This window comes from Tursiops truncatus, chromosome X (genome assembly GCF_011762595.2).
Source record: "Tursiops truncatus isolate mTurTru1 chromosome X, mTurTru1.mat.Y, whole genome shotgun sequence".
Classification (NCBI taxonomy): domain Eukaryota; kingdom Metazoa; phylum Chordata; class Mammalia; order Artiodactyla; family Delphinidae; genus Tursiops; species Tursiops truncatus.
This window is the reverse complement of record NC_047055.1, coordinates 118925844-118942388: the sequence shown is the minus strand read 5'-3', so window position 1 is coordinate 118942388 and position 16545 is coordinate 118925844. Positions and strand designations below refer to the sequence as shown.

General features: G+C 46.1%; 1 protein-coding gene and 1 long non-coding RNA gene across 5 annotated transcripts in view; both read left to right on the top strand.

Moving 5' to 3' along the window:
• The first annotated feature begins 4153 nt into the window (after positions 1-4153).
• TMSB4X (thymosin beta 4 X-linked) lies at positions 4154-6099 on the top strand. Its single transcript, XM_073799142.1, has 3 exons — positions 4154-4175; positions 5104-5217; positions 5658-6099. Exons 1-3 carry the CDS (start codon positions 4169-4171, stop codon positions 5690-5692), a joined length of 156 nt encoding a protein of 51 aa, XP_073655243.1. The 5' UTR covers positions 4154-4168; the 3' UTR covers positions 5693-6099.
• Positions 6100-9827: 3728 nt separating this feature from the next.
• The window catches only part of LOC141277656 (uncharacterized), a 49057-nt gene continuing 42339 nt past the window's right edge, over positions 9828-16545 (top strand). For all 4 annotated transcript variants that reach the window (XR_012329409.1, XR_012329407.1, XR_012329406.1 and 1 more), the window contains exons 1-4: positions 9828-9950; positions 11052-11198; positions 11947-12035; positions 12251-13569. This is a non-coding gene — a long non-coding RNA (uncharacterized lncRNA). The remainder of the gene's footprint in view (positions 9951-11051; positions 11199-11946; positions 12036-12250; positions 13570-16545) is intronic.

Below are 16545 nucleotides of genomic sequence, written 5' to 3'. Positions count from 1 at the left end.
TGGCCCCTGCCTGCCTCTCCACATTATTTCCTCTGTCAGTTTGTCTCACTCGATGCAAGCCCCAGGCTAAAGGAAGCTACTCCTCGCCCCCTGCATGTACTCAAAGGTTCTCTGCCTTCTTTTTGTTGCCATTGCTGTGAGGGGGCTGAGGAACCACTTGAGGGGATGTCCTAGAGGTGAATTCAAGCCACAGAAGGGATCCGGGTTGAATGAGATCCCCTGTAAGTTCCCCTTGGCTCTAAGATTCCATCAGATCAACAAAGTGGACAGGAAAGTTAAGCAGCCCAGGGTCCGACATCCTCGAGATTGTTCTTTGACCCTCCCTGCTCTCCTGGTACTGCCCCCTCCTCTTTAGCCCCCTAGCTGAGGGAGCCTTCTGTTCCATTGCATGGAATACAACGTGGACCCCCGCCGAGCTGGGAATCCTAGTAGAGACGGGCCTCCGTGAGAGCACGTAGGCTTGGTAGATAGATGTTGAGCAAGTCGCTTCAATTCTCTGAGCCTCAGTTTCTTCAGCAGTAAAATGGGGATATTTGCAGCCACTACACAGGGTGAGAACTGAATCAGATGTTGTACACAAAGGGCTTCAACAGAGGGTCTGACATACAGCTAGGCCACTAAATATCACCTCCCTGTCATCAAGGCTGGACTCGGGCTGGGTCTTTAAGGAGATTTAGATGAACAGATGGAGCTTGCAGGGTCACGGGAAAGTGGCTTGAGGCAGGTGGGGGCAGATGGAAGGAGGCCCTGAAAAGTGGACGAAGGGACCTGGGCCTGAGAAAGCAAAGAGTCGGGAGCCTTGCTTAGTCCCCGTTGCCCCTCCTCTTCTCTGGCCAGTGCCTTGCGTAAAATGTAATAGGTTAAAAATAATAGGATGAATTTTCCTGAACTCAGATTTCAAGGGCTGTTTCCCCAGCTTTGGAAATAGCTACAAATCTGTCCCCGGCCCGCCCTGGAAAGCAACATAAAACACAGTGTGCCCTGACACCGCTTCCTAGTTCCACTGGGCACAGGCTTCGACGTGGCCACCTTCCAGCGCAGGCTCTCTTGGCACGGTTTTCACGGGGTCTGTGGCCTCCCGAGGAGAGGAAGACAGGGCCTGGCTCAGGTGGGCTGTCTAGTCAGCTTTCGCTGGAGAGTCCTGAGCCCCGGGCACACGCCGCCGTTCTTTTGTCCCTCCAAGCCTCTGTCTTTTCTTGGGATTGAGAACTGGTGACCCAGCACGTGCTAACCCATTACAGACGGTAGCTTCCAGGAGGCAGGAATTATCTCTGACGTCTGAAGCATCAATACTGGAAGGACTGAAGAGAAGAAAGCAAGGTGGCTAGAGTCACAGGTGCAGAGTGGGGCTGAGCCAGGTGCAAGGACCTTCCTCACTGAAGCCAGTCAGTTCCATGCCATCCTTCACTGCTAACTGAGCAACTACTATGTACCAGGCATTGTGAGACACAAGGCAGCCTGCCTCCCGCTCTTCCTGGTGAGTCTCAGGTACAGACCCAGGGCCGCCCCGGAGGTGAAGAATTTTCTCAGCGTCAATAGTACAGAGTGGCTACTCGCTGAGTTATCCCAATGCTGGATCTCTAAGCCTCAGTTTCCGTATCTGTAAACCTCTCCTCATGGAAAGGCCCTGGTCATGAAAGGCGAAAACAAACATAAAGCCGCTATTACAATGCCTGACTGAAATTTTATTGGCTGAAAAATTAGCAAAAGATCTCATGAAAATCTCAGTAAACTGGTACTTTAAAAGAGAAAGAACTAATAGAAAAACATCTAAAATGTGCAATTAATTCCAAACACTGAGGATTTTTTCCTCAACCCTCCATCCTAAATAATAATACAAAGCAAAACAGTAACAACACTGTCACACACTGTCTGAAGCATTTCAGCCTCCCAGCAACCGTGGAAGGTTAAGTACTGAATGATCCCATTTCACAGATGAGAAAATACACAGAAAAATTAATTCACAGGCCAGGGTCACACAACTCCCGGGAATATTCCTTGAGTTCGCATTTGCTGCCATCTGCCTCCCGCTGCCCGTTCCATTCTTCCTAGAACCCCCGGAAAGTCCACAAGTCAAGCCTAACATGGCAGCCACTCTTCCTTTCAGGGAGTTGCTTCCTTCTCTTTCCCTTCCTCTCTATCCATTTCTAAAGAGACAGGCAGAAGGAAGGCTGCTTGTTGCCTAACTAGAAAAATGGTCCAGGGTTTACAAATTTCTACTCCGCCACTGCCTTCGGAGACATTGCGCTGCAAGGCCTGAGGAGAAGGCCTTGGGGAGAAGCAGGGAGCCTTAGTGTCGTACCTGTGTCATCCGGACACTCGGGGAGGAGAGAAGTGATTCTTGACAGCAGCTGGGTGAGGGGAAATGGACTCCCAGAACCCAACAGAAATGGTGTCGGCACGAAGCACCTGACGGCGGCAAAGGGCCAAAAATCCACCCTGCACGCTCCTTCCTGAGTTTCCACGATGAAGTGGACTCTTGGGCCAGTCAACTAGGGGAGGGTCAGGGGAACGTGTAACCAGAGAGATGACATACTGTGCCTGCATGAAAAAGTCCAGTGCCCTCATTCGGGAGCAGAATGACAGCGACCCAGCAGAGTGTGAACTGGGGAACCAGACGGTCACCTGCCCCTGCCCACCCTGTACCCCTCCTTCCCCAGGAAGAAGGAAGTCTAGTGGACGCAGAAATGGGGAAGTCGGAGGTGCTCCTGCAGTGGCTTTCATGGGTCTATATAACAATTGACTCCAACCCCCAGTGAGACAAAAGCCTCGGCCATAAACAAGATTAGCAAGGGGTTTCTGGAAACATTTTCTGAGGACGCAGGGAGGGGGAAGGAGTTTTGTGCATACTGCTTTATGTGAAAACTCTCACAACCTGGCTCTTTTTCCCTTCACAGGCCATGTGCAGCTCCCCTCTCCTCCCCCCATGGTATTTGTAACTGATTTCAGCCCAAGGGGAGGGGTCCCTAGTATTCAGAGTCAGGTGCCATTTTGAAAACTCCTCTCTACCTAGAGCTCCCATATTTCCGGATGTAACTCAGAAACGCACTTCAAAATGGAATCCTGCTCGAAAGACGCCTTTCAAAATACGGAGTTCGATTTTTAAATTGAATCTTCAGATTTTAGAGCTAATGGGAGTGCAGTCTCTGGCCTTCCACCTGGGCCTCCTTGGCAATCACTTTTGTAATTTAGGAAAATCAGGAACAGGAAAGTAAAAGAACTTCTTCCTTGTCCGGCAGCAAGTCAATAGCAGAGCTTGAACTTGACTTATTTTCCTAAGAGGCAGGCGATGTACTCTATAAACTCCCGGTAAATTCACCGCCAACCCGCAAATATTCCGGTTATTTGATTTGGGTGCTAACCAAACTTACAGCATTTTAAAAAATATGCATGTTACAGTGAGAAAACTTTTTTTTTTTAAATCACTTAAGGGTGCTTTACTTCCCACCCAAGTCTAGGAGAATGCCAGCGAGAAGACAAAGAAGGCCGGGGTGGGGCGTAGGGCTTCCACTGGCCTGAAAGCTGAAATCACGGGAATCGCACCGCTGCAGTGGGCGAGGCCCTGGGGCGAGGGACACCGCACCCTGGCTTGGGGATGTCTGCAACGGACAAAGGCAGCTTCGCAGTAAAGGAATGCCAGTACCCCCTAGGTACCACCCAGGCCCTCAGTTATCACGCTCCGGTCCCCAAGAACAGGTTTGCGCGGCTGCTGCAAAAATCCATGATGACAGAACAGACATAAGGGGCTGGGGGAATGTACTATGAAGGAAGTGTTGCAGGGTGGGCTTTGCGCGTTTTATTTTTCCGCCCTCGCTGCGGTTAGGTGCGTGGGTGGACACAGGGTGTGGGCCCCCAACGCCAGGCAGGCCCCGGACGCCGTTCCGGAGACGCGGCGCGAAGGAGTTAAGCGCGCCGGCGGTGACGTCACCTCATTTACATAGGAGCGCGCATATAGCGGCGCCCGCCGGGCCCTGCCCGACACTCGGCGGCGACCACTGCGCAGGTCGGACCTCGTTCGCTCGTAACTCGCTCCGGTGAGCCCGGGGGCCCCTGCCTCCTGCCCTTTGCTCCCCTTCCCGCCCCGCGCCCGCATCCGTGAAGCCGAGCAAGAGTGGTCCTCCTGGGAAAGGCGGCCCCTGGGGAGCTTGGGGGTGCTGGACCCTTCCAGATGCTGGGTAACGGGGTCGGGAACTCGGTGATTTTTTGTTTTTTAAATATTTAAAAATTTCGCGTTTTGCTATGGCAGCTTCGAAGGGAACATTTTTTTTTCTTTCCTCCCCCCCGCCCAAAGAAAAGCATTCTGCATCGCTTCTTAGGCGATGATGAATCAGGAACAGAAAGATCCTTTGTTCCGGCTCACACCCACCAAGGCCCGGAGCTTCACAGTCACATTTTTTCTCTCGCCTCCGATGGCTTCGTGGGCTGTATCTGTTTAGGTTTAAGACGGCTGGGCTGTATTATGAAATGTTTAAAACGCCCTTCTTGCAGGGGGATGTGTGCAGAGCTGCGGAGTCGCTCCTAAATGCAGATCAGCGTTGATCTAGAGGGTGTGGGGACAGCTTTGTGTGCGGCTGGCTCCATTGTTGAGCGAAAGGAAGGAAGCGGGTAGGGCGGTGGTCGGTGGCGCCCGGCAGCAGCTGCCGCCTTTGTGAGCAGAGAAGAAAGCAGGACGGCTCGCATCTTTGGGGAAGAGGCCACGTATAGAAAACGGAAACATTTTGTGCAGCCTTGGCTTCATTTTAAGAACTCTTAAGTCGATTTTATTCCCCTTAAGCTTGAAATGGTTTCACTTTTCTCTAATGTTGAAACACTGCAAGTAACAAACCCACAGTGGTTAATTTCACTGTTTTGAAAGATTCGGCCTCCTTGTGTGGGCGATCTTCCCAATTTGACCCTCCGCGTTTTGAAATACTAAAGGCGGGGGGGGGGGGGGCTCTCTCTTTCTCCTGTAGAAAGAGGATGATCTTTAGCCCTGAATGAAAGCGGAAGGTGGCAGAGTGGGTTTTCCGGCAGGAGACAGGAGGGCAGAGGCGCGTTTCTGAGTCGGGAGAGACGAGGGTAGGTGGCCCGCCCTCAATCTCGCTCTTGGCTTTGTACCTGCAGCTTCCTCTGCAGCCATGTCTGACAAACCCGATATGGCTGAGATTGAGAAATTCGATAAGTCGAAACTGAAGAAAACAGAAACGAAAGAGAAAAATCCACTGCCTTCACAAGAAAGTAAGCCTCCCTCCCACCCCCCTTCTTTAGAAAAGGCCGAGCGGGAGTGGCGGGGTGGGTCGGAGAGGATGGGAGGGGCTGGGAGAATTGGGGTGGGTGCACGAAGTGCGGGGGAGGAGCTGACAGTTTTGTGATTCACGCGGCATGGAAAGGTTAATTGAAAATTGCCTTGCAGCCAACGAACGCGGGGCTTTAATAATCTAATCATTGAGCGTTTAATATACCATATTAATATGCAAATGCTTTTATCCTTTTCTCTGTTCAAATGTATATCACATAAATATTTCATGGTGGAATGCCTATTTGTGCTTGTAGAAATTTGTCTGATGAGGAGAGATGTCTTTAAACGAAAGTACTGAAATCCTATGCTCGGCTATACTGAATTCGCATCTCCAGCCCCCTCCATCTTTTTTTTTTGTCTTTTTCTTTTCCGGTCGCAGCGATTGAACAGGAGAAGCAAGCAGGCGAGTCGTAATGAGGCGTGCGCCGCCAATATGCACTGTACATTCCACGAGCATTGCCTTCTTATTTTACTTCTTTTAGCTGTTTAACTTTGTAAGATGCAAAGAGGTTGGATCAAGTTTAAATGACTGTGCTGCCCTTTTTCACATCAAAGAATGGAGAACTACTGACAACGAAGGCCGCGCCTGCTTCCCATCCGCCTGTCTGGCTGGCAGGGAAGGAAAAGAATTTGCATGTTGGTGAAGGAGGCTGGGTGGGACGACAGTGAAATCTAGAGTAAAGAGCAAGCTGGTCCAGGGTGTCCTGCGGGCTGTAAAATGCAGTTTAATCAGTGCCATTTTTTTTTGTTGTTGTTCAAATGATTTTAATTATTGGAATGCACAATTTTTTTAATATGCAAATAAAAAGTTTTAAAACCTGGCTGGTGTGACGGTACGGTCTCTGAAAGGAGCGGCTCATTCAGATGAAACCTTTGCAAAAGGGTCAAGTGGGTGCCCTGGGGGGCGATAGATGACAAACACCTGGTCATTTGGGCAAAACGACACAGAAATGGGTTTTTCATCCAGGTATGTGAAATAGCTCGTCTACACTAGGTAATTAGATCATTTTCTTAGGGTCATTGAATTCCTAGTATCTAGCATTGAACGCGAACTTTGATAGAAACATTTGCAGTGCTTAACTGTTGAAGGGTCTGTTATTTGTTAAGCCGACACTGAATTTATTGTATCTGATCAAGAAAATGAAGGTGGTGGTAAGTCACAGCACACTTTCAGGTGTCAAACTTGAGTTATTTAGACAATTATCAGTCCTGTCAGATAAGGAGAAAATGACATTTTTAACAGCTGCTTTATAAAAGGATTGAAGATACGTGCTTCCTCTTTGTCTAACGGCTGGTTCAAATTCAATATTTAAGATGGCTTTTATAAGTGCACTTAACGGTTAATGAATATGACTTAATTCTCAACTTGGATACTGAAAACTGTCTTCGGATTTAAAGGACACCAGCCGGACAGGAATGGAATTTGTGCTGTTTAAATCTGATAGGATTTAATTGGCTCACCTACAGTCAGGCCTTACCTTCGTTGAGTCCTTGATAACTTCTCAATCATTTGAAATGCCTATTTTAAGTGGTGGGTAAAAGCCAAGCCCTTGTTTTGGGGGGCGTTTAATGTGCAGAAAGAGGGAAATAAGAGTACCAAGTTTTTAAAGGAAAAGTGATGTCTTAACAAATGTCTTTAATGGATTCTTCCCTCATATAAGGAAGGGTGCAAATTTTTCAAGAATAAGTTAATTTTACTAAGTGGAAAAAGCATTTAGTGACAGTTGATCTAATAGCTCAGCAAAGCTAGCTAAGATTTACAATGCAAATATTAAACTCGTCTGCCGTCACGCCCCCCGCCCCCACAACTGACTTGCAAAAATATCCAATTTTAAGGAGAGGGTGGAGGGCAAATTGCTGATGATTATTAAGCCGGTTGATTTCATCTCCTTGGCTCCACACTTATTTTGAGAAATGCACAGGAAACCATTTATCTGTGGTTTAGACAATCAACCAGACCATCACCTAGAAGACTCTGCATTGCAAGGAAAGGGGATGTGTGCAGGCAACTGCCAAACCTGAGAGGCCTCTGCCTGCTGGATTCATCGAGAAAAGAGCAGTGAGCACACAGAGGTCTGGGAGCCTTCTCAAGGTGGAGCCTGGCCCTCCAGCCCTGCACTTTCTCCTCCTGCCTGTAAGGAAGGGTGTGGGCGAAATGAAAATGTCCATGGCACACAGATAAACCAAGCCCACGTAGCTGTTTGCTCTGTGCATTTTTCAAACAATGCAGAGATGAAATCAGATTGTAAGGAATGCACACAACTCGACTGTTCCTCAGTTTTTAAATAAAAGTGAGCGTTAAGGGGAAAGGGGTGAATCATGAAATCAAGTGATGGGAGAGAAGACCTTTCTCCTGGGAGGACAAAGCTCAAACGTAGCCCCCCCCCCCAAAAAAAGAAAGAAAATGAAAAATCTGGTAAGGATTGGCGCTTGGTGTGTGGTATGGGGAAACTGACAAGCTTCTGCATGTATCACGTTGTATACACCTCGCTGCTGCACCTGGACACGGATGCAGGGTGGGAGTGGGGAGGAGAGGCTGCTTTTTTTTTCTTTGATGGGGGAAGAGAGTTCTTTTTTCTTCCCAAGAGAGGGTCTTCCCAGATGGCTGGAGTATTTATGAATCAGTATGGGGATTTATACCTCTGCTATTGAGGAGTTTCGAGTGGACAATGTTTTTCACAAGCACGAAGGGGACCTGAGGGTCACCGTTAGAATGAGGGATCCTTCCAATTGCAGGAGACCCTAGCCACCGCATCTTCGACCCTCTCCCCCCGCAAACCCCCAGGAGGAAACAGGCCAAGGGAGCTTATGTTCAAGCCGAAGGTCATACAGTCCGGTCTGGGCTGGGACTTAAGCAAACTTTGAATTGAGCAGGAAGAATAAAGCAAAAAGAGAGGAAGTAAAAGAGGCTTGTTTGGGACAGTCTTTTCATTTCTAAACCTCACAAATTCCTCAACCATCACAGCCACACTTTTCAGTCTTCCGATGGATGGAATTTTCAAGCTACTTTATTCTTCCAGGAGAGCAGCATAGCTTTGGGGCTGTATCTCTGAGGATTGTGTATATGGGGGAGCTGGGGGGAGGCATACGAAGTCTTAACAAACCCTCCCCGGTGCAGGGTCTCTTCCACCCCTGATAATCATTGCATCCCCTCCCACAGTCCTGTGAGTTAGATAATATCTCCTTGAAATACACCGGGAAGATCTCTTTATTTCCCTAAAGAAGCATCTTAACACCTCAAGACACAAAATGAAATAATTTTCTATTCTTTCTAAACATATGGGGCCAATTTTGTGCTTACTAGAAAGAGCAGCACGTTTTAGAAACAACATTATGGCCAAAAAAAAGAAAAAGAAAAATCTTGAGCCTTATTTTAGTTCAATAATGCAAACTGAAAACATTGTTTCATAGCATTGAAAGCGCTTCACACTTTTTGAGAGTGGCTTACACACCAATCTAAGAGAATGAAACATCAATTTGAAGTTCAACTATATTTTATTTGCACGTAAGGAGAAGGGCCTAAATTAGAAATTTAAGACACAGATGTGCCATGAAATAAGCTAAGAAGAAGATAACGTTTCTAAGACCTATATTTACCATGGCTCACGAGCCTAGCCACTCTGTGGCATGTGGGATCTTCGCGGACCGGGGCACGAACCCGTGTCCCCTGCATCGGCAGGCGGACTCTCAACCACTGCGCCACCAGGGAAGCCCCACATTTGTGTATTTTTTCTTCTACATCCAATAGTATGCCTTGCATAGTAGTGGACCAATACTAGAGCTTCAACAGACTCTCTTCCCCTCTTAATTGATGGGGACCTCATTTAACATGTTTTTGAACATACTTTTGAGTATGTGAATATCATGATAGCACAATTTTTAAAATATATATATTTAATATATATATATATATTTTAATCAAGGAGACTATACAGGGACATTCTTCTCCATACTTATTGCTAATATCCACCTAAATATAGTAAAAGGAAATTCACAGGTAATATGGAATCTCCATTTGTGAAATTTAAGAATTCTTTTACAGATATATTTAAAGAGCTTTGAATGCTAATTTGCCACCATCCTTGATGTGTTGATTTTGAATCAACGCTTACAGTCAACTGCATATTAATAAGCCAGAGCACTGGGTCATTCGTTCACTCCACGGGTGTTTATTGCCTGCCCAGTACATGCCAGGTATTTTATTTGCCACAGAGAGAGTCGTAAATAAAATGTAGTCCCTGGGCTTCCCTGGTGGCGCAGTGGTTGAGAGTCCACCTGCCGATGCAGGGGACACGGGTTCGTGCCCCGGTCCGGGAAGATCCCACATGCCGCGGAGCGGCTGGGTCTGAGCCGTGGCCGCTGGGCCTGTGCGTCCGGAGCCTGTGCTCCGCAGCGGGAGAGGCCGCAGCGGTGAGAGGCCCAAGTACCGAAAAAAAAAAAAAAGTGTGTAGTCCCTGCCCTTGTGTGTCTTCCCTTGGCTTAAGATGCCCTTTTCATCTAAACTTGAGTGGAAAATGCTAAGAAGTTATTCTTTTCCATTTTTAGGGTGAATGTCAAACCTAAGGGCTTTGTATTTTCAAATGAGTGCGAAGATCTCTGCTCTGCTTTGGTGTGGACTTTTTTCCAAATGTCTCTATAATGATTCCATTCAAATCTCTTCGAAAACTCAACGGTGAGTGACATTTGATGGAAACCACCTGATTCTTTGCATCACAATCAAAAATTTTATCAGCATAGAAAGATTGGGCATAATAACTCCTGCCTCTTATCTTTTGACAGTCCTTTATGAGGAATGCCCAAGACTTAGGAATGGACTGCCTGGGTATTATTTTAAAATCTATCTTTTTCTAGGATTTTATCATTGAGATGCTGGATTTCCAGAGAAACACTTCTCTTTTTTTTTTGAACTTTATTTTATTGAAGTATAGTTGATTTACAATGTTGTGTTGGTTTCAGGTGTACAGCAAAGCGATTCAGTTATATATACATATATATCTATTCTTTTTCAGATTCTTTTCCCTTATAGATTATTACAAAATATTGAGTAGAATTCCCTGTGCTATACAGTAGGTTCTTGTTGGTTATCTATTTTATATATAGTAGTGTGCATCTGTTCATCCCAGACTCCTAATTTATCCCCTCCCTTCCCCCCAGCTTTCTCCTTTGGTAACCATAGTTTGTTTCTTATGTCTGTCCAGAGAAACATTTCTTATTGCTAAATCCTTACCCTTCCTCTGTCAACCTTCCTTCTCCAATTTGACTAAGATTGTCAGAGGCAAAAACAGTCATTCAAATTTTGAAATCCGCAGAGAATGTAGCAAAATGGCGACCACGTGAGGATATCTGTAAGCCTAGCACCTGGCTGACGGACGGCTGGGTCACTTCTGTTTAGTAGGACTCCAGAGCTTTGAGCCTCAACAGAGAGGGACAGGTTACGTTCATGATCTATTCAAAGCAGTTGGAGCTATTCCTGTCCCATTATTGTCAAGCCACAGGAAATTATGCCTTTCCTCATTACCATACTGAGCTCTGTAAGTGGCTGATACCCTTTGGATACCCTTTGGCTACACAGAGACCTTGTGATAGTGTTTTCCCAATCTAGAAACAAAAATATTTCATAAAATTAAATATATATACTATTTATATATACATAATATTATATATATCGACTGTCATCCATTTATTTCAACCAAATGTCATGGCTTGCATGGAGGGTGGAAAAAAATCATTATTTATTCAGCAAACATGTATTGAGCATCTCCTGTGTACCCAGCTCTTTCCTAGCTGCTGGGGATAGGAATTGGAATCAGAGCCAGGCCTGATGGGAGAGGCAGACCCGTGTGAGCGAACAGCCACATACAGCATGAGCCATAGATCGGTTCGTTTACCCAAAAAATTCACCGAGCTCCATGTTTGCCAGGTAATACTTTGGGCTGGGACATCCACAGCAAGCAGATTGTAAAGGGCCCTCCTGCTTGGCTAAGGAGTTTATTAACTGCTCTTTGGCAACTAGGAGCTATCAGAAGTAAAATCCCTTAGCGCACTTACGACAGTTTGTAGATTCTTCCTGTTCGGAATGAAGCTACCTGGAGGGTAGGGCAAAGAAGTGGCTACCCATACTTGTCATCGACAAAGCAGATTATCCATGTGACATTAACTGAGTATGAGCAGGTAATAAATCAGACTTTCATTGGTCTACATTTCAACAAGACAGGCTGTCACACCTCCATATTGGAAACACTTTTCATGTTGATTTGCTTCCAATTTTTATACTGGTGTGGACAGAGGGTTAATATATTTGAAATGGTTAAAATGACTTTTTTTTTTTTTTTTGGTGGGATCTGTGAGGTTTGCAGTGCCTTATCCTAGAGTTTGTACTTTAAAAGCTAGTCTTCAGGGCTTCCCTGGTGGCGCAGTGGTTGAGAGTCCGCCTGCCGATGCAGGGGACACGGGTTCGTGTCCCGGTCTGGGAAGATCCCACATGCCGCGGAGCGGCTGGGCCCGTGAGCCATGGCCGCTGAGCCTGCGCGTCCGGAGCCTGTGCTCCGCAACGGGAGAGGCCACAACAGTGAGAGGCCCGCGTACCGCAAAAAAAAAAAAAAAAAAAAGCTAGTCTTCAATCATGTATGAGTTTCTCCGTGTCTTTTCCTCTTCTTTTCTCTTCTAAGGACACTTGCCATTGGATTTAGGGCCCACTCAGGCAATCCAGGATGGTTTCATCACAAGATCCTTAAATATGCAAAAACTCCTTTTCCAAGTAAGTCAATATTCACAAGTTCCAGGGATTTGACGGGGATAGAGCTCTTGGGGGGCCACCATCTAACCCACTAGGAATCATGACCCATGGATCTAGTTACACCACAATGGTTGAAGTGGTAAACTGGTGATCAGCTCTGTGGGCAGAGACATTTTACTGAAGAAGTGGGTTTGTGGGAGGAGAGAGGATAATTGCAGTTTTTTCATATTTATCAGAAACTTACTCCATGATATAAGGAGTCCTAAGAAGAAACTTCTAGGAGCTGTGAGTGAGTGCGGACCAAGGGGAATGGAATGGAGGGAACATCAAAGGTTTGGGATTGGTTGTATGTTTACTATGATGACAGAGGTGAGGAACACAGGTGGTCATAGGATAAAACAATTGTTCTGGTACAGTAATTGGAAATGTCCACCAGGCAAATGCAAAATACCATCTGGGAAAATAAGTAAATATAGTAGTAGAAGTAATTGGAGAGGCCAGTCATGAAAATTAAAAAGAAAACAACAAAGTAAAAAGAATATAAAAAAAAAAAAAGAATATAAACTGGGTTATTTGAAGAAAGGATTGTAATATGTAACCCTGACGTTATCATTTCAAAAATTATTGTTTAACTTCAGCTAGGAAGACAAAAGCACCGTGAGTTCTTATATCCAAACATAAATTCTTGAAGCCAAACAGATATGCCTAAAGTATTCCTCAAAGATTCCACTGACTTTCTCTTTAAAAGCCCCATGTTATCACAGAGATGCGTGAATACATATATGTACCAAGAACAAACATATTGGCAACTAATGTTTTGAACCTTCATCTACTCAGGCCTGCTTTTCTGAAATAGGTTATGAAGTTTCCCGTCAGGAGAGATGGATACGAAAAAGTCCATCTGTTTAGGTCCTCAACCCAAGTAGCAAAGAATTAATTATTCAGATCGGAAAGAGGTGAGGTCAATTGACGCTAACCCAGACATTAAGGACTGCCTGCCCCAAGGAAGGCAACGCTTTTGACCGTATCCCCTTGAAACAGCTATGATGTATTTTCTTTCCTCTTCTCCTGGAAGCTGACGCCTATGTATGTTGATGTCTATGTATGTTTAGAATTTCTCAGGTATTTGGCTTGACCAAGGCCAGTTGTGACTTGGGGCCTTGCTGCCATGCTTGGTACTACAGGTGTTTCCAATTAGGGCTTCATTAGGGTGCAGGCGTGGTTAAGGCTTTGGATCACAGGACCAGGCAAACAGAGCTGTGAGGGGCTTAGGCTTAGCTGAGGAAAGAAAGGCGAAAGGGTGGTCTCCAAACTAGAGAGCTGACTGCCATTCTAACCTTGACTCCCCCAATCCAGCGCCCCCTCAAGCTTGGGCCACACCCTAGAGCCTGGTTTTCAAACCACAGCCACCCTGTCCCCTTCCAGTTTCAGGAAATCAGTTTAGTTGATTCTTGCCAGCATGGAAAACAAAGCAAAGCAAAAAAAATGAACAAGCCAAAACAAATCACTAAAGAGCAACAGAACGGGAAGGACCAGGCTGTCCTGCATGGTAAAGGTAGGTTACTGTTTAATCAAACTTTGTTTCAGTTATTTATGTGAGAGTGTGTATGTGTGTTTAACCAGCCTGTGATGTAAGATGTTTTCTCAGTGTGAGTCAGAGGCACATTTATCAAGACATCCATCCCCCAGCCTCCTGCCTCCTCATGGCCTCGTTTCCTGCCTTTTCTCAGTCTAGCCCCCACTACTCGTCAATCACTTGGCATTGATTTAAAATTCTCACCTCCCCAGGCCCTTCCCAAGTCGCCCTGTACACCCCAGTTCTGACACTCCTCCAAGAGCCTCTGTTTTCCATTCCGTTGTCCAGCCTCCCAGGTGCTAATAGACACAAGATACAGTCTTCCATGCCATCACCACTGGACTTGTCTCTTGTTCCTGGTCAGCTCCCTATTAGCTGTGCAGCCTTGCATATGCTTCATAACTGCTCTGAGCTTCTCTTTTCTCCTCTGCAAAGTGGGGAAGGGGAATGGTCCCAACGTGTGGGCTTCTCCTGAGGGCTGAAAGAAATACGTGCACCTCGTACGTTAAAGGTGTTCAATACATGGTGGCTTTTATAATAAGGACATTCTCCTACAGAACCACAGTACCAAGACTGAATTCAGGAAATGGACCATCCAGTGTACTGCTATTATCATCGAAGCTGAAGCCCAGATTTGAATTTTGCCAGTTGCTCCGTTAATGTCTTTGCCAGCCTTTTTTTTCCTCCTCACCGGGATCCAGTGCAGGCTCACGAGAGGCATTTAGTTCTTGTGCCTCTTTAATCTGAAACCATCCTTCAGCTGTTCTTTGTCTCTCACATTTCGGAAGAATACAGACCAGCTGGTTTGTCAACTTTCTCTCAGTTGGGTTTGCCTCCTGTTTTTTCACGGGTAGAATCCGATCATTTTGGTAGGAGCGCCCGGTGAGGGATGTCGTGTCCTCGGTGTTTCACAGGAGAGGCACGTGACGTCCAGTTGTGCCATCGCTGATGGTGACGAGGGACCGCTTGTTCCCAGGGTTGCCACCAGCTTTCTCTGCTGGGAAACTAGCGTTTTCCCTTTGTCATTAATAACCTGTGGGGAGATACTTTGAGACTCAGGTCTCCTGTATCTCATCAAACTTTTACCACGTGGTTTCAGCATTTATGGGTGATGCTTGTCCGAACCCGTGCTATCTATGATGTCAGCAAAAAGGCAAATCTCTTACTCTGTCATTCCTTCTAACGTGAACATGATTTTTATGTGTTCCACCTTAGACGTCTAAACCAATGAATGCCATTTCGAAACTTATACGCCAACAATATGGAAAATAAAAGCAACTCATTTATGTAGGCCTGTGGGCTTGTTCTGCTTGACGAGACTCAACATTGTAGAGATGTCATGTTATAGGGAATCTTTTCAAAGGCCCTGTCAACATACGGCTGATGCATGTAAATCAACTATACTCCAATATGGTATTTTAGAAAATTCTTTGGGGGTTGCACCGCACGGCTTGTGGAATCTCAGTTCCCCGACCAGGGACTGAACCCGGGCCTCTGCAGTGAAAGCACCGAATCCTAACCACTACACCATCAGGGAACTCCTTAAAATAAAAATTAAAAAAAAAAAAAGAAAAAAAGATATGGCTGGACTTCCCTGGCGGTCCAGTGGCTGGGACTCCGCGATTCCAATGCAGAGGATGTGGATTTAATCCCTGGTCGGGGAACTAAGATCCCACATGCCGCAGGAGCGGCCAAAAATAAATAAATTTTAAAAAGTAAAATAATCTTAAAAAAAAAAGATACGGCTGATGGAGGCCTGTGCTGTCATTTCATCTTTAAGAGTCATCTTAGGGCTTGTTTGCAATCAACACTCTCACGTGTCACGGCTGTGCTTTTTCAAAAGAATACAGAGGCATATGTGTAAATCGCATTCCCATTCAATTCAAACTAGATCTTTAACATTAATTTTGATCAACCGCACATCTCATGGAGTTCCCATGATTGGAAGAGAAATTGCTCGTCATTAGTGGCTCCAGCAAGGGCTTGTAGAAGGACGGGAGAGGCAGATGCTTTTCGGGCTCCTGATGGACAACAGACGTTGGCGTGATAAAGGAAAACTGTGCACCGCTGGAATCATTGGGCGCGGCCTTCAGCACTTCTGCTTCTGCGCCGCGGGAAGAAGTTTCTGCTCTTTGAGAACCAGGAAGTGGCTTCAGAATTTGGGCTTTGAATTCGGTCAGGTGCCTGCCTTCCAGCAGTCCTTGAACAAACATCACCTGTTGATTAGTCAAACACTCATTTCCAACACTAGTATGAGAGGAATAATGGATGGATAGAGCTTCAAGAATGTCTGGCCCTCTTCCACTTTCTACCTGGAAAAAATGTCTTCACCTGAATACTGCTGTTTGCTTATAGCTGTGGCACCCTACCTATCTGAGTCGTGAGGCCGGTGTTGATGCAGCTGCCTATCTGGACAGTGAGTCACTCCCAGGTTCATTTTCAAGATGCCCTGGCCACATATTTGTCATGGAAACCAGGAAAAAGTCTCTGCTTTCAGTGGGAGCATGTCCTCAGGAGAGGCAGAGTCTCCAGTATGTAATCATAAACAGTACAAATTTTCTCCCATTTGGGGGACATGGGGGATAGAAGTTGACTTTTTTTTTTTTTTTTTTTTCCCAGTACGTGGGCCTCTCACTGTTGTGGCCTCTCGCGTTGCGGAGCACAGGCTCCGGACGCGCAGGCTCAGCGGCCATGGCTCACGGGCCCAGCCGGTCCGCGGCATGCGGGATCTTCCCGGACCGGGGCATGAACCCACATCCCCTGCATGGGCAGGCGGACTCTTAACCACTGTGCCACCAGGGAAGCCCGAGGTTGACCTTTTAAAAGTATTTTTATTTGTAGTTTTTATTTTTAAAATTTATTTCATTGAAGTATAGTTGATTTACAATGTTGTGTTAATTTCTACTGTACAGCAAAGTAAGTCAGTTATGCATATGTATACATTCTGTTTCTTAT